Below are 26,787 nucleotides of genomic sequence, written 5' to 3'. Positions count from 1 at the left end.
ATTTCTGCATGATACTGTACTGTGTGCCAAAATTTATTTAACCAGTCACTTATTGATGAACATGTAGACTTTTCCAGTTTTTTGATGTTGTAAAGAAATCCATAATGACACTGTAAGTATATTCATGCACATCCATTCTTTTCTAGTAAAACTTTTTTTTTTTTAAGTTTATTTATTTTGAGAGAGAGAGAGAGTACAAGCAGGAAAGGGGCAGAGAGGGGGAGAGATAGAATCCCAAGTAGGCTCCATGCTATCAGCGCAGAGCCCAGCATGGGGCTCCCACTCGTAAACTGTGAAATCGTGACCTGAGCCAGGATCCAGAGTTGAACCCTTAACTGACTGAGCCACCTAGCACCCCTTCAGTAAAACCTCTTTAAAAACAGTTCACAGGTTGTAGTTTGCTGAACCTTAATCTAAATGATTCTTTGGTCAGAGATTGTGCAAGAATAAAAGGCTAATGGCACACATTTAAAAAATTCCAGCTAGAATAAAGTCCTTAGATAATAGTATTTTATCACTGTTAATTTTCTGACTTTGGTAATCATACTGTGGTTTTAAGAAAGTGTGCTTATTAGGAAATACACACATATTTGGTGGGTAAAGGAGGCATTCTCAGTGCAGCTTACTTTCAGATGGTTCAAAAAAATTAAGAGAGAACCAAATGTGAAAAAATGTTAACAGCTGGAAAGTCTGGATTCAGGATAAAGTGGAAATCCTTTGTCCTACTTTTGCATCTTTTCCATAAGTTTGAAATTTAAAGATAAAAAGGTAAAAAACCCGATAATGTCTCTGAGACTCCTTAATGAGATGTAATACTTCCTTAGTGAGATGTAAATCCCTCCCTGCAGAAGTCCAGTGATAGCTTAGGAAGCTGAAGGCTGACTTGGTGATTCAGAACCAGAGCTATTTGACAAAGAAAGTTGAAAGGGCAACAGTCTTCCACTCTGTTGCTTCCATAATAACCTCCGACTTTTCAGAGCTTTTTATTTTACTGGAACGGCTGTATACAGTTTAAATTAGTTTTGAATCAAAACATTAATGGAGACTTCAATCAAATTTACAAAGAGAGAGAAGAAACCTAAGTGTATTGCAAGGTAGTCATTTTGATGTTATTACTTTCCTAACAGCCTTTGAACGTAGGCCGAGGATCATTTTTTATTTTTATTCTTTAGATCTTTTAGGTCAGTTGTATTTGTATGATGGGCTTTACTTTTTCAGCATATTTCTAGATCTTTGTTGTCTTTTAGATGAGATGGCCAAAGGATGCAGTCCTGCTTCATCAGCCAGTTGCTTTAGAGACCAGCGTATCAGCGAGGTGGCCAAACCGGCATTCTGTGTGGGAGACTGAGGGGCCTCACTTGTCTTCCTTTCCTCCAGAGGAGAGATCATGGACGTGCCTGGATTGTGCTAGTCCTTTATTCCTGTAGTTTCACTTATTATTTTAAAACATTTAATCTTTATTTACTCTTGAGAGAGACCGAGGCATGAGCATGGGAGGGGCAGAGAGAGAGAGAGAGACACACACACAGAATCCGAGGCAGGTTCCAGGATCCGAGCTGTCAGCACAGAGCCCAACACAGGGCTCGAACTCACAGACCATGAGATCACGACCTGAGCTGAAGTCAGACGCCTAACCGACTAAGCCAACTGGGCAACCCTCCTGTAGTTTCATTTAATTTTGACAACGGTGCGCTATGTACTCGTATCCCCTTCATTCACGTAAGACCCACAGAGGCTAAATCAGTTGCCTGACCTCAACAAAACTAGTAAACGTTAGAGCCCGAGTTCCAACCCAGTGCTGAATACAGGCCTTCTGGACACTGCAGTTTTTCTTCAGAAAAGAATTTTGAATCTGTCCCAGTACCAAGGCGGGCTGCTTCCAGTGCTGTTCTGTTTTGTGAACTACCATTAAGAGCTGATTACTGAACATTGAGGCATTCTACTGGCCAACTGCTTACGTGTAAAAATCCAAGCAAGAGAATTTAGGATTTGTTTGCTGTACTATTCAAATGTGCCCCTTTAAGAACTTTTTAAAAAAATACTTGTCATCATTTGGGACAGGGAGCATGAAAACGTACTTCTGCACTAGTACTTCTCGTTACCTGACAGATTTCTTTTTCATTTCTCTGGCTTATGAATTTAAATTTCTTTTAATGTTTTTATTTCTAGGAGAGAGAGAGAAAGAGAGAGAGACAGTGTGAGCAGGGGAGGGTTAGAGAGAGAGGGAGACACAGAACTGGAAACAGGCTCCAGGCTCTGAGCTGTCAGCACAGAGCCTGACGCGGGGCTCGAACCCATGAACCGCGAGATCATGACCTAAGCGAAAGTCTGACGCTTAACCGACTAAGCCACCCAGGCGCCCCCTGGCTTATGAATTTAAAAACTTTTCTAATTAAAACATTTATGAAGTAGTTAAACTTTTAACAACAGGTCTCTGGAAAGTTTTCTGGGAAAGGATCGTCATTTTACTGCCAAGACGTGTAAACAAGGTCTTTGCCATATTTCTGTCTCTTTCATATACCTTCTGTGAAAAAGACAGTACGATTATGTACAAATTGTGAATCCTCTTTGTGCAGATGAGACAGTTTCAGAAAAGAGAGCTAATATAGTATCTCCTCTTTTTGGTAGATGGTGGTGGACCCGAATAGAAGGTGACTGAGAATTTAGTTGGGTCCTTGAAAGCAACACACACAGTTACCCAGTAGTTGAGGGTCCCCTGGAATATTTCAGTTTGTGTCTTCTGTGTTGTCAAAACTGCCTGTCCTTAAAAGTAGGTTGGGTTGGGGCACCTGGGTGGCTCAGTTAGGCATCTGACTCCAGCTCAGGTCATGATCTCGTGGTACATGAGTTCAAATCCCGCGTCAGGCTCTGTGTGGACAGCTCAGAGCCTGGAGCCTGCTTCTGATTCTGCGTCTCCCTCTCTCTCTGCCCCTCCCCCGCTCATGCTCGCGCTCTCTCATTCAAAAATAAATATTTAAAAAAATTCTTTTAAGTAGGTTGGATTGATACAGGATGACCCTTCAGAGACTCAGTATTTTCTTTTTTTCCATGTTTCCATTTTCATTCTAGAACCTGGAAATTGTTTCATTAACTTCTCAGAATTATAACTTATTGAAATGTGCTTTATAAGCAGAAATTGAGTAATAGGACGTTAGCTCTAAGTCAGTCCCTTCAGAGTTGAGCCAGATGTTACTTGTGTTACTTTACTGTCAGGTGTGTCTGTGCATTGAGGGGAGAGAAGGGAAAGGAAGAGGGGAGAGAATGGCTGTGAACATGAACATACGCTTCTCTGTGTGATAGGATTGTCAGTTACGTCAGTGATTTTTTAAAGTGATGGGTGGTGAAAATGTAGAATCTGGCCCTCAATCTTCAATAGTGTGTTGCTGCTTTGAGTTGAGACACATGGTGAGCTGTTGGCTTCTAGCCGTGCAGTAATTTGTGCCCTGGAACCATAAGCAAATCGGCCTGACCTCTGGTATTCAAGGAAATGACCAGAATGTTACACATCTGTCACACTCTGTGCTGAGTCTGTTGTACATAGAAGTTGCCTTGCCAATAGCTCAGTAACTTAATATAAAAGTTATTCTGGTTCTAGAAATCTTGACCTCTCAATTGTAATTCAGAGTTTAGGGCGAAATCTTCAATCATCATAATTGGCTGGGTCCCTGAAATTCAGATTCCAATTGCCAAGCCCCAGAGCAAGCATAAAAGTAATCTATATTAAAAAAAAAAAAAAAAAAAAAGTAATCTATACAATGGCCTGTCAGAAATGGGAGGTTTTAGTCACTTTCTGAGAATCTTAGCATCTAGAGTTCGGGCTTTTCTGACCAAACCATCTGTATTATATTCTCAAACACAGTGACAAAATTTTGTGAATCCTAGTGATTTTCCGACAGAAATGTTTGCTGCATTAGTAGAATCATTTCTGATGACAATTTTTAAAACTTAAATAGTCCCGGAATATCCAGGGCTTTCAGTTGGCATAAACAAGTAATTCTACTTTCAGGCATGTATTTTCAAAAACTTCAATGTATAAGCTAATTGCTTTTTAGCATTTCTGTACTTGTTGTTCTAATTCTCCCCCTGCGTAGGATGTGTGCCAACCAAAGGGCCCTTCAAGAAGAATCGTGCACTTTTCTGGGGTAATAGGAATTAGGAAGCCAGGCCGAAGCCTAGGCGGTGGCAGTTTTTTTTTTTAAGAGGGGAAGGCAGGTCACATCTCTGTAAGGCGTGAGGAAGTGGGGCCGCTGGAGAACTGCCCTGGTGCAGAAAAGGTAGACAGAGGAAGACAGGGCAGGGGTGTTGACAGAAATGTAGAATATCCCACGTGAACTGTGCCGTACGGACTCGTAGCCTGTCTGCAGCAACTCATAGTTGCAAGAGTGCATGTTTTCAGTTTTTAAAAAATGTGGGCAGCAAAAGCACTGCAGATCAATGCAGTGGGAGTTGAATGCTGCAGTGAGTAGAAGATGCCCTTCCAAAAAGTGTTTCATGATGGGAACTGAGCTGTGCAGACGGCTCCTTCTTCAGAGGCTTCCTCTTGCAGAGCTGATGCTGTTGGTCACCTAGGAGTCTCCCATCACCCTCCTTCTCAAAAAAGAAAGCTCCTATCAGAAGCCCTTCTGTGGTTTCAGACCATCACCACCCCAAAACACCCACTTCTGTTCTGGCCCCCTGGACAGAGCCATATTAAGTGTAGTTTCCCTTCTTTGTTTAATCGTGTTGTCCTGGGCCCGTGCTGGACCTTACCCACTGCACAGGAAGGGGAAGGGAGGGAGGAAAGGGAATTCCATGTCAGTCTGCCCGGCTAGGTGGGAAGGAAGTAGTCCACAGAGCCTTCCCGCCGGGTCCTGGCCCTGCAGCCGGGCGAGCAGCCTGGAGCCTTTGCTAACACTTGGGTTGCCTGCCGCAGACCCGTCTCTGTACTTCTTACCGTTTGTCCCTTATAGGTGGGCTTCTCTTTCTGAACCACCTGCTGCGGCGCCAGCCAGAATAGTGCCTCTTAAGTCCTGGGGTGCTCGTCTCCATGGCAGATTCTCTGGGAAAAGCAAGAACTGTATGATTTCATTTTTAGAGCCTCAGTCTTCATTTAGCAATGTATGCAGTGTATCTTTCTCCATATTCACATTTTGGTTATGTAAATAAAATGTATCCATGAAAGAGTTCTATTTTCAGACTCCTTTGGTTTGTGTTTTATGGCCTTGGGTTGTAGGTTTAGAGTACTTGAGCTTTGGACATTTGGGTCATCTACATCAGTGACCTATAAAAGGAAAAGCACTTAATGGTTTACAAACATGTGTATCTTTATGAAACTTTTTTTGTGAATGGTATGTTTTACAGCAAATAAACTTTGAAGCAATTTGAAAAATATTTTCAGCATTTGACTGTTTAGATTTTTTTTTAAGGGAAAAAAACCTTCCACTTTGTTTTAGTATTTGTGAAACCTGATGTTTTTTTAAGGGGCTTGAATGGATCAGTGTGGATTAAATATTATTCACATTCAAGATGGCACCCACGTTATAGTATTAAGTGGTACATCCAAATGCTTCTTAAACCATAGTTACCATTCATTAGCTCTGAGTATCTTGGGCATAAAGTTGGTGGTGGAATTGACATTATGCTTCTTTCTCTTGAAAGGTCTTTTAGTTGTAGGAACCAAGATTCCTTCCCTCTTCACATAGACTGAACTTGTCAAAGAGCTGTAATACTAAACTTTCATTGCTTCAACTATGCCATGCTAGTTTTCATCTTCTCCCTTCAGACCCACTGCTCTCCTTGTTGGATACATTCTTTGTCTCCAATCTTGATCTGGCCTGAAAAACTACTAATCCTTCAAGAGTGTCAAATTAAATTTATTTTTTAGGAATGCCTTCCTTGCTCTCTAAATGTTAGGTGATTCCTATTAAATCACACATGTATTATTGTAACTGTTCATACCTACCTATACTGCTTCCTTGAGGAGAGAGGGGCTCAACTGTGTTGATCAGGGCTGTACCTTTAGGCCAGGTGCCTAAGCATTTGAATGAGTAAGTGAATCAGTTGGTACCTTTCTTCTCATTACTTTTCTTTCTCGGTAGCTTTGCTCTAGGTTTTGTTAAATGTTTGTTTCTTAGGTCAACATTGATTTTTCTGAAAATGTTACTCCCATTTCATTTTGGGAAGAAGAATTACAGAATATACCAATGTGTCTGAAGATCATTAGCATCTTTTAAAATTGTAATATGGTAAGAATTCTGGTAGAAAAGGTATCGGTTACATTATGGACCAGGAAGACTGGGAATGGTTATTTGCATTTAAAAGACTGCTGATAAAAGTTTCATTGTGTGCTGGCATTGTGTACATGTGTATACAGGTTGTGTCATTCCTCCTGTTCCTGCCCCCACCACTCTGCTAAAAACCTGGGAAATAGTTCTCACGATGTCTTCAGAAATTTATTTGATGAAAGAATACTCAGAAGTATACCTGGTCATAGTAATTTAGGGTCTTTCACTTAGTGATTCTATTTTTGTTTCTCGGGGGGGCGGGGATTGTTTTGTTTTTTGGGTTTTTTGCTCAATGTTAAAAGCTTGTGTAGGAGAGAACAGTTTGTAAAAGAGCTATATTGATGTGTTATTAAAATATATCTTCTTCTCATCCATTATATGAAATGATGTGCATGTTAGGAAGGGATTAAAAAATCAATATGTTGTGTCCCCTTCCCGCCCCCCCCCCCCAGGTAAAAATACAGCCTCCCAGCTGGGTCCAAGAAAGGCTAAAAGGATGTCAGAGAATGAGAGCTCTTAAAGGCTATCTGGGTGTTTTTACTAAATTGCTCCGTGCAAGATAGATGCACACACAGCTAGAATTTTTTAAACTGTGCCTGACATTATTGGTGAAGTTAAATGCAGGCTGTCTGCAGTCTTGTGTGTATTGACTTGTGATTCAGCTCATGTAATTGTTCTTTGGTTTGTATGTGTCAGCAGTTCTTGACAGTTGATAAACTTATGTTTGTGTATAATTCAAAAAATATGAGAAATATTTCTGTTCTAGTTGAAATCTACTTTTTTGGTTTTAACAAAATTCAGGCCAATTGACACAGGCCAAGCCACAGAGAAAACACTATGTCCTACTTTTATGATGTATTTGTAGCTTTCCAGGTTACTAGATACAGCACTTTGAGTTTAATGAGATACTGTCTAGGACAGTTTCTAACACAAAGCCTGCTAAGCTAGAACTGGTTTGAAACAGATGTACTATAGCCAGCTGAGGCAGCAAAGAGGTGCTTGTTCCGGGGGTACCATGATGTTGTGTGGGTTCCATGGGCCGGTGTGAGGGCCACTGTTGTGGTTTTGTGGGTTAAGCTCTGCTTAGATTCTAGCAGGAGTGCAACTAGGCCTTAGAGACAAATTGGAACAGGAACTAAACCACTGTCAGGCTCCTCCCTCCCTCCGTCCCTGTCCCTCCTTCCCTGTCCCCTCTCCCCCCTCTCTCTCCTCTCTCCTCCTAACTGCCCTCTCCCCCCTCTCTCTCCTCTCTCCTCCTAACTGCCCTCTCCCCCTCTCTCTCTCCTCTCTCCTTCTAACTGCTTATATGCTTTATTTTTCATTCTGCAAACAGGCTTTGTTTCCCAGTTCATAAGATACGCAGATGCCTGCAGCTACATTTATGTTTATCCCATTCAAGGAATCTCTGAATCTGAATTCCCACCATCCAGGAAGGAACTCTGATTGGTCCACCTTGGGTCAGGTGTGTGCCCTGGACCGTCTGATGAGGCAGAGCAATGGAATTGTGTTATAGAAGCATGGCTGTTCCCACCATAACCATCTCGGGGATTAGACAGTTGCAGAAATAGACCCAGAGCAGGGCGAGAACATGGCAAACCTAAGTGTTTGTTTTACTGAGCACATAGTGTTTAAGATGTACTAATTTACTGATTTCTTCTTCCTCTTATCAAATCAGTCATGCTACAAAGTACAGGTTTAAGGAACATATTTATAGAAAATAGACATTAATAGATATTTGCAAACTCTAGATACATTTATTGAAGATGATATAGGGCCTTTTCTCTTAGATATCAGAAAACATAGGATTCTAAGATATGTTCTATGAATCACTGCTGCTTTTTCCTAGTAAAATATGTTGATAGGAATTTTCTCTCCCATTAAATCTCAACTGATAATCATCATGATGGTTTTAATTTTCTGATGTTAATCAGAATTCATCTCCATCTCTTTCCTCTAGCAATGTTACTATGACCTGGAATGATAGCCTTTCCTGCCCCCTCCCCCACTGGCTGCCCCAGCTCCCTACACTCTCTGTTCAGATTCTTCCTGTGCTTTAAGATAGAACCTAAATGCCATCTGTTTACACAAAGCCTTCCCAGACCACGCATCCAGGGGCCGTCTTCACTCCCCTGGGTCTTCATGGCACCATATCCACACGTGTCTTGTGGTATGCCCCACAAGGACTTCAGGCTCGGAATATCACTTAGACAGTCTCGAAAGCAATGATAATATTTTGATATTGACCACACTGCCTCCAGCTCTCTGATGAAGGTAGGGTCCTTGTGGTCTGAACAGTCTCAGGACCCTGGAGTGTGTGTATTTATATCACCACAGATGTAGATGCAGGGGATTTGTCTTACAACCTCCATACAAATTCCATGAATTTGACCAGATGTCTGTTTTAAATGGGAAGGGTTTTGTGACCCCATATATTACCTCCCCATTTATTATTTGTTATCTTGATCTTCCCTTGGAACACTGAGGGGACCAGGTTTTCCCCGTTTTCTAAAAAGAAAAATGTAAAGCACACTTGCATGTCTACAGATATTTTGATTGAAAAGTTTTATAGAGGTTAGTTTTTCCTTAATTGTAGTTTATCGTTTGCAATAGGGGATCACCCAGATTTTGGTAGAACTTAAAAACATCTAGTTGGCTTTTTTGAAGAAAGGAAAGGTTATTTTTTTTTTTTTTTTTTTTACAAATAGTTTATTGTCAAATTAGTTTCCACATAACACTCAGCGCTCATCCCCAAAGTGCCCTCCTCCATGCCCATCCCCCCGTCCCCCCCACATCCATCGTCCTCAGTTTTTGTCAGCATTCAAGAGTCTCTCATGGTTTGCCTCTCTCCCTTTCCCCCACCATCTCCGCCCTTCTTCTCCCCCTTGGTCCTCCGTCAAGTTGAAGAAAGGAAAGGTTATTAAGTGATTATCAATTGAAATTGACCCCAGGCCTCCCACCTTAATGTTTACTTGTATTTGTTACCACAGATATTTTGCCCCCAGTTTCATCCCTCCTTTCTCTCTCTCTCTGTCTCTCTGTCTCTCTCTCTGTCTCTTTTTAATATTTGTGTGTTTATTTTTGGTAGATAGAGCACAATCAGGAGAGGGGCAGAGAGAGAGGGAGACATAGAATCCGAAGCAGACTCCAGGCTCTAAGCTGTCAGCCCTGACGTGGGGCTCGAACCCATGAATGGTGAGATCATGACCTGAGCCAAAGTCAGATGCTTAACTGACTGAGCCACTCAGGCACCCCTCACCTTTCTCTTTCTTAATGAAAATTTCATGATCAGCACCCCAGAGGGCAATATGATAGTGTTCCATGGTTGTTTTTTTCTTTGTAATACTTTGTCCTTAAGAAATACAGTTTTTCTCTCACTGCTATTCTTTTTGGCCCCTTCTTTTCCTTTCATTTGATGTTTTTAGTCTCCTGTATAGAAGAAGCTTTATAATGAGATAAAAATGTACAGTTTTGTGAAAAAGTAGATATTTACCACGATTAGTATAATTTCTTCTCTTTGGAAGTAAAGACCATGCTCAAGCCCATTATACTTCTAAAGGGTTTGAACCGGCTCTTCTCCTACTAAATGTCACTGACATGAGTCACCATCTTTGTCTTTTCTAATAAGAGTTTTTTAAGTCATATTATCATAAAATTAGCTTCTCAATCTTGATCCTATAAAACTAAGTTAAAGTTGGCCTGATATAAGATAATTGAAGTATTCTAATGTCCTGTGTTGATGTTTCATAACAGTTTGCCTGGCTGTATATCAAGTTCATTCACAGACTGGTTTAAACTTTCCTTTTGCATCCCATTTTTAACTAGTAGTTCTAAGTCTTGCTAATAACATAATACTGCACCTTTTCAGAGCTCTACATCTGAAATAGTTCTCATTACCAATGACATTTGGAGAGATTAACATTTGTCGAGTCATAGACAAGGATTATCATAGACATCAACATGTAGGTATCTCGCTCCTAAATATTTTGGTATGAAACTTCTCAAAATAGAGCATTTTACATAACTATAATAACCATTATCACATATATGAAAATTAATTCCCTAAGTTAACCTAATATTCCGTCTATATTAAAATGCCCCTAGTGTCCCATAAATATTTTTGTAGCCTTATTTTTATTCTTAAACTGATATCAGATCAAGATTCATACATAACATTGGGTTGCTACATCTCTTTAGTCTCTGTGTCTTTTTTTTTTTTTTTTCTTTTAATCTAAATAATCCCTCTACCTTTTTGGGGGGCGGGGCAGTTGCAAGAAGGTGATATCTCTAATCTTATTCCTTTTGCATTTATTAATTGGCTTCTTTTTGGCAGGAGGTAAATGGTGGAGGTAAAGAAAAACTTCCCTTCAGGGAGCCTGGCTGGCTCAATCAGTTAAGCATCAGACTTCCGCTCAGGTCATGATCTCATGGTCCATGAGTTTGAGCCCCAAGTCAGACTGTGCAGACGGCTCAAAGCCTGGAGGCTGCTTCAGATTCTGCATCTCCTCTTTCTGCCCCTTCCCCACTCGTCCGTCCCTCCCTCTCTCTCCCTCTCTCTCTCTCTCTCTCTCTCTCAAAAATAAACAAACATTAAAAAAAATCTTAAAAGAAAAAAACCTTTCTGTCAACTGGGCATTAAATAATATGTAAACAGATGGATGAATTTAAGAGGGAATCATAGAAGCCATACTTAATATAAATTCTACATTTAAAAAACTCCCATGTAAAACAAAAGGCTGTACAAGACAGAATATGTGATAATGCTCAGCTTTATGATAAATATTTATAATTGTAAATACTAATTTTTAGCTTTTACAATCAAACTTGATAGCTTAATTACAGTTAGAAAACTAATAGTTATCAACTTTGATGGTAGAGTTTTAGAAGGTAGAAGGTGTAAAGAGGAGAGGTGAAGAGAAAGAAGTGCTAGTATCAAGAAAGATGAAATAAACAGAAGTATAAGTGTACTGATTAAAATTATAAAGAATTTATGTAGAGGAACTAAGAATGTGTTACCCTCCTGAAATTTGGGGAAAGGATTAAGGGGGTTCATCCTTGTCTGTTTTAGCGGGAAGTCAGTGGATTGTCTAGAATTTGACACATTAGGAGATAATGATGTATTGTCTAGAGAGAAAAAGGTAATCCCTAAGCAACTGAAAGAGTTGGAATGGTTGCTGTGGTGGGGGAGTGAGGGGCTTGCAAAGAGGGGACTGGTGCATTTTGGTATAAGTTATTTTGTGTATTTGATTTTTTTCACCATATGCATGTATATGATAAAAATTAAAAGTTTATTCATACTCTTTTTTTATAGTACATAAAAATATAACCCAAATTTTAGTTTTAAGTGCTATGTCTTTTTTTTCCCAGGCACATTTTGTTCTTCTTGTATTTATGTCTGGTTTAATTCTGTATCTACAATGTAGTATTTCCAGCAATCTGTACTTAAGAGTCAGTATGCATTCGATTGACAGAAGTTAAGTGGAAAAACTATCTAAATGTTGCCCTCCTTCCTGCCTGACTTTAGGACCATCTAAATTCATCCCAAGTTGTTTCTATTAAATTAAGTAAATTGGAAGACTAAGGGCCATCCGAATGAATTATCAGTAATCTAATAATATCTTTAAGAAGACAGAAGTATCTTAGGACAAAAATGGGATATTGGGTGTTTTGTTTTTGCTTTATTTTTAATAGCTTTATTAAGGTAGACTTTAAACGCAGTAAATTCACTAGGTGTACAGTTGGTGAATTTTGGTAATTGTATATAGTCATGTAACCTTCATCCTAATCAAGATAAAGAATATTCCCATCTCCTTGAAATTTTTATTTGTGCTGCTATATGCCCTCAATCTGCAGTCACCAACCCCCTAGTCTTTGACAAGTACTGATCTGTTTTCTGTCACTATACTTCTGCCTTTCCTAGAATTTCATACAAATTGAATCATAGAGCATATGGTTTTTTGGGTTTGACTCCTTTCACTCCACGCCTTTGAGATTTATCTGTGTCGTGTGTGCTGTATGTAGTAAGCCTTCGAATCAGAGAGTGTAAATCCTACATCCTTGTTCTGTTTAAGGATGGGCTTGGTTATTCTAGGTCCTTTACGTCTCTTTGACTTTGCCTCCCCAAAGGCCTGTAGGGATTTCCATTTGAATCTGTAGATAAATTCGGGAAGAATTGGCATCTTAACAATAGTGATTTTTCCAGTTTGTGAATGTGGTATCTTTACTTATTTTGGTCTTCTTTAATTCTCCTTTGCAATGTCTTATAGTTTTTAGCATATGGGTCCTGTACACCTTTCATTTAATTTAACTCTAAATGTTTTTTTATGTTATTGTAAATAAATTTGGCTTTTTTATTTTCTAATTTTTTATTGTTAATAGACACTCATTTGTCTTTTCTATATTGACACTGTAGTCTGTGACCTAATTTCACTTACTAGTCTTAATAGTTTTGTTGGTATCTTGGGATTACTCATGTATAAGATCATGTTATCTGCAAATAAAGACCATTTTTCTCTTCTTTCCAATCTTTATGCCTATACCCACCAGTTTAATACTGAATTGAAATGGTAAGAGCAGAAAACCTTTGTTCCTGATCTTAGGTAGAAAACCTTGGGTATTATGTTACTTGTAGATTTTTGTAGATGCCCACAACAGGTTTAAGAGTTCCTTTGTATTTCTGATTTGTTCAGGGCTTTTATCATGAGTGGATATTGGGGTTTTTTCTTCTTTCTTTTCATCTCTTTCTTTTTTGCAGCTATTGAATTATTTAATATGTTTTTCTCCTTTTGTTTTCTTAACATGGTAAATTATATTGGTTGATTCCTGGCTGTTTAAATTGACCTTAATAAGTTCCTGGAAATCAACTCCATTTGGTTCTGATTATTATCCTTTAAATTGTTGGACTGAATTCTCTAAAAAAATTTTAGAAAATTTTACATCTATGTTTGAACATTAGAAATATTAGTCTGTAGTTCTGCTTTCATGTTTTGTGTTTGTCTGCGTTTGGGGATTAGGGGATTCATTGGCCTTAACATGATTTGGGAAGTGTTGCCTCCTTCTCTGTTTCTAAAAGATTCTGGGTAAGATTGCTATTTCTTTCTTGAGAATTCACCAGTGAAGGAGTCTAGACCTGGAGTTTGTTCTGGGTGTAGGGGTTGGGGGAGGTTTATGTATTTGATAGAGTTAAATGAGATGGAGGTATTCAAAATTTCTATCTACTGAGGGTTTTGTCATTTGTAAGTTTTGAGGAAATCTTTCTAGTGCATCTGTGGGTCATCAAATGTATTGGCATAAAATTGTCCGTAATACGGCCTAATTCTTTTTTAATGTCTGTAGATTTTATGATGATAGTCTCTCTTATTTTGATTCTTATTTTGGTAATCTGTGTTTTTTTTCTTCTTCATGAGGCTAGCCTAGATCAGTTTTATTGACTATTTCATTATTCAACTTTCATGATAGAGTTTTCTGTTATTTTTCTATTTCATTGATTTCTACTCTTCATTCTTCCCTTCTGTTTTGAGATTTCGGATTTAAGGTTAGAAACTAAGATCACTAATTTTGGAATTTTTCTCCCTAATGTAAGTAGTGAAAGCTGTCAGTTCCTGGTAAACACAGCTTTAGTTGCATCCTACAGACTTTGATAGGTTGTGTTTTCATCATTCATTGAGTGTTTTTACATTTTTCTTCTCATTTCTTTTTTGACCATGAATTATTTAGAAACATGTTGTTTTACTTTCCAAATATTTGGGGTTTTTCTGATGACCTTATTGTTAGTTGATTGAACATACCTTGAATTTCAGTCTTTAAAACTTATTGACACTTGTTTTACTACCTTGCACGTCCTGGTGAATTTACTGTGTCCACTTGAGTGTGTATTTGTCATTACTAGGTATAATGTTCATTTCTGGGATGAGCATGTTCAGATCATCTTTGCTTATTTTTTCTGGTTATAGTGGTTGCTGAAAGAAGGGTGGAAAAATAAGTTACACCTCTAATGGCAGGTTTGCTAAGGGAATAATTGCAGAGGGACGTACATACGAGCATAGTAGTAATAGGTGACCATGTTTTATAACCTGCCATGGGGTTCATTGTACCTATTCTGTGTTTTTGTATTTTAAGTTTTCCGTGATAAAAACCAGAGCCTCTCAGGTAATGAGGTAACATATTTCAGGGAGTGCATGCCACATGCCCCACCAGATACAGAACCAGTATTTAGGATTTCTGCTTATTTTCACCTCATCACATAAAGAATTGTATTTGGCATATGTTTTCTAGGACATGGTATATCCAGTAGTGATGTATGTAATCTTAAAATATATATACATATGTACGGGGGAAATTCTAGATTTCTGGCTGTTCTTGTTTAAATGTAATTTCATCCCAATGGACAGGTCAGTTTTGTTCCAGAAGTCATGGTATCATTTGGGTAGTCTTGTAAACCTTTATCATGAATTTTATATGAAAAATGTTTTCATAATATTCATTTTTAAATGTTTTGTCAGGTTTTTAATAGGTGTTTTTATCCTTTGTAAAACTTCTGTCAGAACATAATTAAATTTTCAGGTTTCTGCTTCAGAGAAGGCTATAGCTATAATCCCTGAACTAGATAGGTCAGCAGTAGTGAGCTTAGAAGAAAACAAAACAATTTTATCAAGAAAAGAGGCAAAAGAAATAGTGACTTAAGTTTGGTTCCCTGTGTAAATATGAAATCGGTAGTATTTACTACTAATCAGTAGTAAAAAGGGGGTCAGGCAGTAATGTAGTATCCGCTATTGTTATTCCTCCTGAAAATCTTACTACTTTCCATCTGGGATGTTTACATCGAGGATCATTTGAAATAATAAAAGCAAAGGTTTGTAGAAAATAAATTGAATGACACAGAAACCTATACTAGCCTCATTTTCCTTCTCAACCCCATCCACCCAACCTCTGTTCCATGTTAAGAACAAAGAATAAATCACAAAAAACACATTCCAAGTGTTTTTAAATTTTTTTTTTATGTTTTATTTATTTCTGAGAGAGAGAGCATGAACAGGGGAAGGTCAGAGAGAGAGGGAGATACAGAATCTGAAACAGGCTCTGAGCTAGCTGTCAGCACAGAGCCCGACACGGGTCTCGAATCCATGAACGGTGAGATCATGACCTGAGCCCAAGTCGGACGCTTAACCGACTGAGCCACCCAGGCAGCCCCCAAGTGTTAGTTTTTTTTAATTTACAGTTCTCAGACTCCTACAATTTAGTTCTTTGCCCATTTGGTACTGTTGACTTTCTGATATTAGAAAAAAATTTACCTTGTACGTTTTAGCTTTGGCACTCTGTATATTAAGAATATATTTATGTTTGTGGATCTGAGAGAATGTATTCGTAAGGGCTTTAAGTGAAAAACACTATTAACATTATAAGGTGATTGTTGGAAGTGTTTTTTGTTTGTAAACCTTTAGATAATCAAAAACTTGACTGACTGCATTTCCCGGTTCTTGAGGATTATGTGATTAAGGTTCTCCTTAATCTAAAAGCAACTCTATAAAAACTGGTAACATCCATATTAAAAAACAATTTCCAGGGACACCTAGGTGGCTCAATTGGTTAAGCGTCCAACTTTGATTCATGTCAGGATCTCGCTGTTCATGAGTTCAAGCCGTACAGAGGGCTGTCCTGTCAGCATGGAGCCCATCTCGGATCTTCTATCCCCCCCTCTCTGCTCCTCCCCTGCTTACACTCACTCTCTCAAAAATAAACATTAAAAAAGTTTCCAGCAAGGTTTCTTTTATTACCCAACACCATTAGGTAGGAGAATTAAATTTCTAGCTTTTAAGTAGTGTTTATTTATGGAAGCAATATAGACAGTATTGTATTTGGATGTCAGCAGGTATCATAAAGACCAGAACTAAGAAACACAGGCTGAATGACAATACAATTAGACTGATTTGTAATTTATTTAATTTAATAAACACAGATTGAATTCTTGTCATCTAGACGGATGTAGCATTCAATCTTTATTTTTTTAATCAGTAATTGGAATCAGGATAGATAACATGTGGTGTTGTCTTTTTAGTTCACAGATAATGTGAATCTGGGACACATTGATAAATTGGGTAACATTTGCTTAGAAAACAAAATGATCTTGATGAGTTAGAAAAGGATATCTCATTAATAAGACACTTCTTAATAAAACAAATGTAAACTCTTTTGCCCCCCCAGAAGATAATTTAACAATACATCATAACATCTGATGACATAGAAGGTATTTCCCATTAATATTTCAAAAAAGCAAGATTTAGAGGTGCCTGGCTGGCTCAGGTGGTAGAGCATATGACTCTTGATCTCAGGGTCATGAGTTTGAGTCCCACATTGAGTGTGGAGCCTACTCTCAAAAAATTTAAAACAAAAGCACAAGATTTAGAATTATATTCACAATGGGATCTCAATCTTGTGTTAACATATATATACATTAGAAAGTACATCATACCTAACAGTTCTGGATAGTATCGTGAGGAGTGGTTTCCCTTTCATTTCTGCCTATTTCCGTATTTTCTACAGTGAGCATGGATCTTACATAAGACACACTGAAGATAAAAGGATGTTAAATTGTTTTGAACCTCAAATGTGCAGTCTGCGCGTGTGCTAATTTATATTGTCACAATAATGGTAACCCTCTCTTCTCTTTGTAAAAATAGTCCCCACAGTACAACGGTCAGCAGCTGCTACACTGCTCACAGTGGGTTAATGTTTTCTCACTCCCCTACCATGAGCCCACTGACTCTTTTCATTTTTTTCTCTTTATCAAAGGTTGAATTAATAAAGGGGAATTTACAGAGCGTCGGACTTACGCTGCGTCTTGTCCAGTCATCTGACGGGTATGCTGGGCATGTCATAATTGAGACGGTGGCCCCAAACTCACCTGCTGCGCTTGCAGATCTTCAGCGGGGAGACCGACTGATTGCTATTGGAGGTAATTGTGCTAATTAATATGCAACACACTTTACATTTACAGGTAAATCAGAGAGCAAATGTGGGAGTTTTCCCTATATTCATTCTATGAGTATGTTACTTTTATAATGGAAGGAGAATAGCTTAATCTGAAGGAAGCACATATGGCATTTTAGTCCTAATGTATAAATCTTCAAAATACTTCATCTTTAGACCACTCATCTGTAAACTTCTCTAATTTTCCATTCTTTCCCACCTTCTACTCCTCTAGTGTTTAATGAATATGAAAGAAAGGTCAGGTCAACAATTAACTTCTGTATAACCTCCACCTTAACTACTATGGGCCTAAAATTGATAGTATTAGCACTATGACCCTCACCACTTACGACTAGATATAACAGGAGAGACACTACTATTCCTTGTCCAAGACGGCACACTTGAACTATCCTGTGGCCCCATTTTGATGGCTCTATATTATTCCTGATGGGCCATCCATTACCATCCTTTCGTTAGTATGCTGTCCTTAGACAACAGCCCGAATCACTCTTGCTGGTGGAAGAATGTGCCACCTGCATGCTTTCCTAGCAGTTGGATTGATCACTACATAAACTCTGTTGATAGGCAGATTATTTATTGGGGTATTTTATAATACATATATAATACATGTATATAGTACACATTTATTAGTAAGTAGTAGAACTCACTGTGCAGACCAATGGGGAAAATGTCCAAACCTCTTCAGACCTTTGTAAACCTCTCCCTTCCCGCCCCCGCCTCCCCACCCCCTCATTCTTGGTTTCTCAGGACATCTCTTGAACACATGGTTGGTCACAGCTTAGCTTCTGAAAAACATATATCATTCTCTTACAACTAAGATCATAAACAACAAGGTAGATTAGTTCCTAAAGCAAGTGTTTCTTAGTTACACGTCAAAGAAACTCTCCCTTTGATTCAAATCCATCATGACAGTAAAATAATGACCATCATTCAGTTGCACACCTGGAAGGCCAAGCAAGTCGGTGTTTTCACATGGAGACCCCTCGGGCCCCACCACAAACAGCATGTCTCAACCTTCTTGGGTATTCCAGCCTCCCACATGTGGTGTGAAGTATGGATTCCGCTCCAGTGGGCCTGGAGGGAACCCAGGATTCCACATTCTAACAAGTCCCCAGATGCCACTGCTGGGTCATCGGCACTCAGGATAGCAAAGCCGTAGCACAGACCTCCTCTGTGACATAGTTGTTTCCCAGAGACATAGCACTTTGTTCTCCCTCAGCTAAAAACTATAATTTGGTATAATTTGTTTCTATACACACATACCCTTGTTCTGGTTTCACCCATAAGATATATTTTTTTTTCCTCTATGTCCTTTTATGGGAAAGAATTTTTTCAGTTACATAGATAGTAAATATCTATTATCAAAAATAAATAAATCCAAGTAATATAAATGTATACAGACTGAAAATGTAAAGGTCACCCATTTATAGCTAACATTTGTAAAAACAAAATATTTACTGAGGTAAGGGGCAGGTATAATACATACTTATTTTTTATAATTATACTCTTTGCTTCTATGGGTATATAATTTTTTAAATATTTAGTAATGGGATTGGTGGTAGTTGAAATAAGATCAGCAGATGCTTACTATATTTGAAGCTCAATGATGGAGTTTACTTTTCCTTTTTCTCTGCTTTTGTGTATATTTGAAACATAGCAAAAGGAAAGGAATCCGGACTTGGCTAACCATTACACGGGGGCCATTGGTTGTCTCCACCAAGGTCCCGGCGGTTGGGGAAGAGACCAGGGCAGGTGTTAAGTCACAGAGAACAAGCTCAGGTCGGAGTTTTCCCTACTGCTGCTCACCAGGTGGACCAGTTTTGCTGGGACTTACTGTGGTTAGAGGGAAGGGGCAGCCCGGTGAATCCCAAAGAGCCACATTATTAGAAAGCTTCGGGTTCAGTGTGATGAGTTTCTATGCTGAAGATTCTTGAGCCACAGCTTTAGGAAAATGGGGGAGCAGTATGTTCAGTACTAAGACAGGGAGGGTCAGAGGAGTGAGTCACAACAAGGAGCTGTGAATTCTTGTCATTGAAGCCTGTGATCGGGTGGGTCTGGACGGTGCGGGGCAGGCGGGGAGCTCCCTCAGAACTGAGAGCTGCTTGGATCTAAGGGACCAGCGGTCTGGGGGGTGCAAACTGGGTTCCTGGTGAGGGTGGCAGGTTGGTTTACACTTAGGACAGTGGAAAGAGAAGGTCAGAGAGGGGGTTAAACTGTGCTGCACTTGTCATGTTGGAGAAACATCCGGTGCCGATCTCCGGATGCAGTGAGGGATGTAGGACTAGAGTGAAGAAGGGGGTAGAGCAACCACTGAGGTGACTGATCTGCGAAGACCATGAAAAGGAAGAGAACCATCAGACAGAACCATGAGGATGCTTGCATACAAGGGTCAGATACAGGTGGAGAAAAAAAAAAGTAGACATGGTCAGAACCAAATTAGTACAGTGTTGCAAAAACCAAGAAAAAGGTTTTATTTTTTTAATGTTTATTTTTGAGGGAGAGACAGAGCACAGGTAGGGGGAGGGGCAGAGAGAGAAGGGGACACAGAATTGGAATCAGGCTCTGCGCTGTCAGCACAGAGCCCGATGCGGGGCTGAAACTCATGAGCCGAGAGGTCATTACCTGAGCCGAAGTCAGATGCTCAACCAGCTGGATCACCCAGGCGCCCTGAAAAAAGTTCTAAAGGAGAAGGAAGAGAAGAGAAAGGAGAGCCAGGATAGCTGCTGGAGCACGGTTCCGAAGAAGATGGGGAGGAGGGCCCGGCGTGCAAGGCTACTCCGTCCTCACAGCTGGGGCCATAGTAGAAGTGACTGGCAGCAAGAAAACCTGGCTGCTTGTTGGTCTCTTCAGTAAATAAGGAGAGGTCACCTCCTGAATAAAAGACCATACGGGAGGGGTGTGCCTGGGTGGCACTAGGGAGATGGGGCTAGCAAGCTGCAGTCAGAAAGCTGGGTCACAGAAAAGGGAAGGGCCGGGGCAGAAGAATCAGAAATCTTGATGTGGACACGAGTGAAATCTTGAGACTAGTCCTGCAGAGAGAACAAGTGGTATCGGGAGAGCAGCCAACTTAGGAGAGCAGAGAAGGGGTGATTGGGCCTGGAAATTGCCTCAGAACATTCATTTAGACAGGACTGTACAAAGTGGGAAATAGGAGATTGTGAGCAGAGGTTAACTGCAAGTGAAAGATCTTTGATGTGGAAAATTCCAGGTGATAACCAGGTCTTGCCTGGGCAGCGGATGTAGGAGAGCATCCAGGTGGAGGAACTCTGAGGTCAGGCTGTTAGATGGGGTGAGGTTACTCTGATGTAGGGTGGCCCTAAGACCTTTGGAAAGCAAAGACCGACCCCTTCTCACACCTTTTCTAAGTCCTGCAGACAGGGACGGCGTGAGTAAGTACTGTTTGGCGGAGGGCGGGAGGAGGGCAGGAAACAGAGCCTTAAAGATACCCTGGGTTAGGAGACTACAGCAGAAGCCACCAGCTTTGATGGCCTCAGGGACGGGACAGTATGGTCGCAAGATAGAGGTGAAAGGGAGGTTTTTTTACTCTACGTCTTTCTCTACCTTTTGAATTTGAAACTGCTAATGTGGCACGTGTTAGAATATAATAAAATGAAAACTTAAGCTGATACTATTGAAGCAGATAGTAACCAGCTTGTTCAACTTTAAAGCAATTTGTGTCCTCATGTGCTTTCTGGCGTAGGGTTGATGAAAAGAAGAGGTGAAAGGGTCCGCTATTCATGATAAAGTACTTTTGCTAAGTTCACCTCAAGCACTGGTCTCTGAAGTTGATCATGCGCCACAGCTGCATGTTGCTTTTCCATAATCGTGAACTCACAGCAGTTCTGTTCAGCAGAGTTAGAGGATTTTCACTGCAGCGATTTACATATTTTCCCTTTAAAAATCCTACAACAGGTGTGAAGATCACGTCTACCCTGCAAGTGTTGAAGCTGATCAAGCAGGCCGGCGACCGAGTCCTGGTCTACTACGAGAGGCCCGTCGGCCAGGGCGCCGCGCTGCAGGACCACCTCGGACAGCTGGAAGAGCCCTTCCTGTCGGCCCCGTGCCACCCCAGCTACGAGGAGGAGGCACCCGCGCTGGCAGTGGACGCTGACAACAGAGATTTGGACTCTGAATTTGAAGACCTGGCAGGTGATGTCCGAGCACAGACTGAGCTCAAAGATGAGGTGCCGCCATCAAGTCACAGTCCCAAACGTACCCCAACAACACTTTCTGTTAAACCCCTTGGAACAATATCACCAGTTTTGAACCGTAAACTAGCTGTAGGAAGTCATCCGCCCCCACCAAAACCCCCTCCATGCAAAGAAGGAAATAAACCCTTGGCCCCGAAAGCCTCTGAGATAGCAGACCAGACGCAAGTGTCAAAACCCACCCAAGGATCCACTTTCAAACCGCCCGTGCCACCACGACCACAAACGAAAGTCCCTTTGCCTTCCGCCGACACCCCAAACCAGACAGAACCAGATGTTCCTGCCGAGAAGCCAGAAAAGGTGCTGCCTCCCCCTCCTGCAGAGAAACCTGCTGAAAAGCAAGCAAAGAGTACGGAACACACAGAAGACGTGGCCGCATCAAAGCAGCTCTTAGCCAAGCAGGAAGTGGTGAGAGAGTTTCCTTCAGAGAGTTCCTGCCCTCCTAAGGACAGCTCAGATGACCCTCAGACGTGGGAGTCGTCAGAAATTCCTTACCGTAATAAGCTAGGAAAGTGGACAAGAAGCAGAGCTACCTGTGTCTTTGACATTGAGGCCTGCCACAGGTACCTAAACGTGGCCCTGTGGTGCAGAGATCCCTTCAAGTTAGGGGGTCTTATCTGTCTGGGGCATGTTAGCCTAAAACTTGAAGAGGTGGCCCTAGGATGCCTGGCGACGTCCAACATGGAATATTTGTCCAAGTTCCGACTGGAGGCCCCCTCGCCGAGGGCGATGGTGTCAAGAACTGCACTGCGCAATCTGAGCGTGCAGAAGGGATTCAACGACAAATTTTGCTTTGGTGACATTACGATTCACTTCAAATACTTGAAAGAAGGCGAACCAGACCACCCTACAGTCACCACCTTAGAGAAAGAGAAAGAGCTCCATCTGGTCGAAGAGGTGCCTCCTCTACCTAAGGAGGAGCATTTCGTTGGGCAGGTGGGTCCAACAGAAAACAAACATAGTTTCCAGGATACTCAGTTCCAGAACCCAACCTGGTGTGATTACTGTAAGAAAAAAGTGTGGACTAAAGCTGCTTCCCAGTGTATGTTCTGTGCTTACGTCTGCCATAAAAAATGCCAGGAAAAGTGTCTGGCTGAGACCCCTCTCTGCGGGACAGCCGACAGGCGGATAGACCGGACCCTGAAAAACCTCAGGCTGGAGGGACAGGATACCTTCTTAGGCCTGCCTCCTCGTGTCGATGCGGAAGCTGGCAAGTCCGTCAATAAAACCACGGGTTTGACAAGACACATCATCAATACGAGCTCTCGTTTGTTGAACCTGCGCCAGGTGTCTAAAGCTCGCCTTTCTGAACCAGGAACTGATCTGGTGGAGCCTTCACCAAAACAAACACCCAACACATCAGACAACGAAGGCAGTGACACAGAGGTGTGTGGTCCAAACAGTCCTTCGAAGCGGGGCAGCAGCACAGGAATAAAGCTGGTGCGAAAGGAGGGTGGTCTGGACGACAGCGTTTTCATTGCAGTCAAAGAAATCGGCCGCGACCTGTACAGGGGTTTGCCGACGGAGGAGAGGATCCAGAAGCTGGAGTTCATGCTGGATAAACTGCAGAATGAAATTGACCAGGAGCTGGAACACAACAATTCCCTTGTTAGGGAAGAGAAGGAAATCACCGACACAAGGAAAAAATCACTTCTTTCTGCTGCTCTGGCTAAGTCAGGTGAAAGACTACAGGCTCTGACGCTTCTCATGATCCACTACCGAGCAGGCATTGAAGACCTGGAATCTTTAGAAAGTCTGTCTTTAGACCAGCCCTCCAAAAAAATAAGCAAGTACGCAGATGATACAGAAGAAGATCTTGATAATGAAATCACCCAGCTGATCGACTCCCAGCCATTCAGCAGCATATCCGAGGACTTGTTCGGCCCGTCTGAGTCTGTTTAACAGCCGGCCTTCGGAAACTCTCGAGTGATTGGGGGAAAGTTGCATCTAAAGTACCACAGATAAACCACGTTCTGAACTCTCTGATAATGCACTTCGGCCCGCTTCTCCACAGTCATTTGCTTGTGTAGGAACAAAGGTGAAAAAGGTGGTGGTTTTCCAGCAGAAACATGACCAGCTCACAAAAATGGTTGTTTTGGATTGCGTTTATAGCTATGCTTTTTTGGGTTTATACTGGTAATTTATTTTTACTAATTTATTTTTAACTTTTTCTAATTATGTAATTATGTAAGCTAACTTTTCATGTTTATGTATGTGTGATGCCCCTTTGCGTGATTTCCCTTCATCTTAGTTTTTGAATTCACGTTCTATAGGATGCTGTCCAAATTCCGAAACCATTTTCATTTCCATCACGGTTATAACAAGTTTGCTGCATGCCCACATTGACAACGGCAATCACTGAGGGAACAGGTTTTGAATCTTTGTGTTAGGAAGTTTGTCATCTCTACTTGCTTGAGATTTTTGTTGTTTTGGGGCTTAGGGGGTGGTTTTTTTGTTTCTGCCAAATGTAACATAAAAGCAGATGCCGCGGCTTTAGTCAGTTACACTGATTTACTAAAAACAAACAAACAAAAAATCCCGTATATTGCTTGCTTTCTATCTTGTGAATTTTTTTCTAGTTTTTGTGCAGTTTTAGTGAGAATATAGTTCTTAATTTGAAGAGGTTGCATTGAAAAGCAAAATGTAATAGGGAATAAAGAAGGCAGTTGGGCAAGAATTTTTTAGCGAAGACAAGGTCACTAAAAAAACAGTAACTGGTAGGATTTTGAAATCTAATCTTTTGAAAGGTTGATGCTTTCTCCTTTTAAATGGAAGTCCTGAACATTTATGATTTTTTTTTCCATCTTTCGTCCTCCTGTGGGAAATAAAGCATGCCCAGGATAAAGTTTCAGAGGACTGTCCTTAAAATGACCATGTCGATAACCGAGTTTGGTTGTTTTGTTTTAGAAACCTTCTCGTGCGGGAGGATGTGAAGGAGAGGAATCGTGCAAAATAGATTTATCGCTCCTCTGACCTGCAGGTTAAAGGAGCAGTGATTCTTCTGGGTGCTTCTGCAGCACAGACTGTCTTCATCCATTTAAAAAATGAAGATAAGTAAAAATTAACAGTACAGTAGAGACTTGGGGTCAGTTCTCTGATGACAAAGATCCATTCGGATACTCGGTCCATCTTGTAACAGGAGGGCGTGACTTCTGTCGGTTTCTACACAAGTTCTGGCCTTTCAGAGGTCTGTCTTCCTTTTGTAAGTAATACTAGGCTAATGATAAATGGTAGAAACTGACATGATCTTTGAAACCAGATGGGACAGTTTTTGGCAGCATCGTGTAATAGGAAGGGTCCAGGTCTCCAGCCCTGGGACTCCGGAGGAGAGTTTAAGTTCAAACTCCCCCACCGGCCATTAATGCACTGTGTAAGCACGAGAGGGTTCTGGGCCACAGTCTCCCCAGCTCTGAAGTAGGAACAAACAACACTTTAACTACCTCGCAGGATCGTTGTGAGGGGGAAAAACAGAAGTGCAAAAGTGCTCTGAAGAGTAAAAAGCTATTCAAGAAAAAGTAGGACTCTCTCTCATGGAGGACAGACACTTTTGAGGGTAGAAAAGTTATTCCATTTTTAAAATCAATGGCCATTTCTCATTCTTGCTGTCTTTTATTAAGCAAAATATTAGGAAATCCCTTTATTGGCCAAGTTTATAGGACAAGAATCTGTGTATCCCATTTTTTGTTTGGTTAAGCTTGCTTGCATTTTAAAAGAACCCTGCTGTAGAAGTCTTCATACACCAGCTTCTCTTGTGCCTGAATCGCGAGTCCCAGAGACCTCCAAGGAGCCTGCACCTATGCAAATACAAAAGGGTCTTTATTACAAGCTCGAGCAGGGGCTCACCCCCCTACCGGTGTCGTGGCAGCAAGGTGAAGCCCCAGACAGTAGCGAGCAGGGTTTTTATGGGGTCAGGGACGGGGCTGTTACAGTGCACACGTTGTACATATAGCATCATCACATAAGCACCACTTACAATTGTACAGCAGCACCCATGGTAACAGCTTTGACCATTCAGTATCTGTGAGGCGTCCATTACCTTTGGTGGGACCCAATCATGACTTCTGAGAATCCTTTGAAAATGACCAATTGTGAGGTGAGTTCAAAGGGCCCACGTGGGTTTCAGGCAAGTGGTGAGAAATTGGCTAGTTTGTACAGAGTAACTGTCTACAGTTCCCAGCCTTGAGTCAGACCACAGGAATGGTTTTTGATTAGCTGACCTGAGGGCGGTCCGAGGACGGCTTTAGCCTCGAACAGTCTGAGGCTTTTCCTGGAACCGGGACTGGGGCTACGTGCGGCCCGAGGTTGCTCTTAATGGAGACTTAATTTTTGGCTCTTCATTCCCCCCTTCTCTTGTGTATTTGAAGGCCCAATCATGGGTCTTCCGTCAGGTCCCAGTCATTAGGGTGGTGGTACTGTGACCTAAGTATTATGGGTTGTATTACCCCCAGACGTTCTTGCATAAAGGCAAGCAATCTATTTAAATGACAAAATCTCAGATGGACATTGTTAAAGATTTGATGAGAGTTCAGTATGATGCAATTGACAAAGAAATTCAGTTATTTTTGTGACATATAATATTTTAAGTAATCAGAATATTATGTGATAACCTTGTACCAAAACATTAAAACTTTAGGATTTGCATATATATTTGGGCAGTTATAGCATTTACCCATGCAATACATCCTAAGGTTTACTGTTGTACATAGTGTTTTTCTAAGTAACTTAGCATCTCAAATAAAAGGGCTTAATTGGCCAAAAGACCCTTTTTTTTTTACCAAAAATCTTAAAGGCGAATGTAGAAAAACCTAGCTCCTTTAACATTGAGAAGTTTTAATTATGCAAAGACCTGATAAAGATGAAACCTAAAGCTTTGTTTACATTGTCTTATCAAGAATAGATTTACAGTCCAAGAAAACTTTGTGTTTTGACCAGAGAGAAAAGCAGAGTTTTACCTTTATAAACCAGTGTACTTTTTAAATTCTGGTTATCTCAACTTTAGTTTATCCTGAGCACACGTAGGATTTTTTTTTCAAAGATTTTCCTTTATGGACCTTTTACATATTTTTGTCTTTAAACTTTGTTTCAAAACCATTTTTCTCTAAACAACTAGTCTTCTTTAGGACAAAATTACTTTCTTTTACTCTCAATAAAAATGTATTTACATTTCTTATATCTTTTTTTTTTTAATTTATTTCTAGGAGAGAGAGACCGCATGAGCAGGGGAGGGTCAGAGAGAGAGAGGGAGTCACAGACTCTGAAACAGGCTCCAGGCTTTGAGCCAGCTGTCAGCACAGAGCCCGATGCGGGGCTCGAACCCCCGAACTGCGAGATCA

The 26,787-nt window shown here is 40.8% G+C and overlaps 1 protein-coding gene across 1 annotated transcript in view; it reads left to right on the top strand.

Annotated features, from left to right (window-relative positions):
* The window catches only part of PDZD8 (PDZ domain containing 8), a 93,955-nt gene extending 68,674 nt beyond the window's left edge, over positions 1-25,281 (top strand). Inside the window, exons 4-5 of the mRNA XM_039237345.1 lie at positions 17,049-17,211; positions 21,159-25,281. Coding sequence (XP_039093276.1) covers positions 17,049-17,211; positions 21,159-23,356 — 2,361 coding nt within the window. The 3' untranslated portion in view covers positions 23,357-25,281. The remainder of the gene's footprint in view (positions 1-17,048; positions 17,212-21,158) is intronic.
* Positions 25,282-26,787: the final 1,506 nt, after the last annotated feature.

Source organism: Hyaena hyaena, unplaced genomic scaffold, assembly GCF_003009895.1.
Source record: "Hyaena hyaena isolate Hyena2069 unplaced genomic scaffold, ASM300989v1 scaffold_124, whole genome shotgun sequence".
Lineage (NCBI taxonomy): Eukaryota > Metazoa > Chordata > Mammalia > Carnivora > Hyaenidae > Hyaena > Hyaena hyaena.
This window is presented reverse-complemented; position numbering and strand designations above follow the sequence as displayed.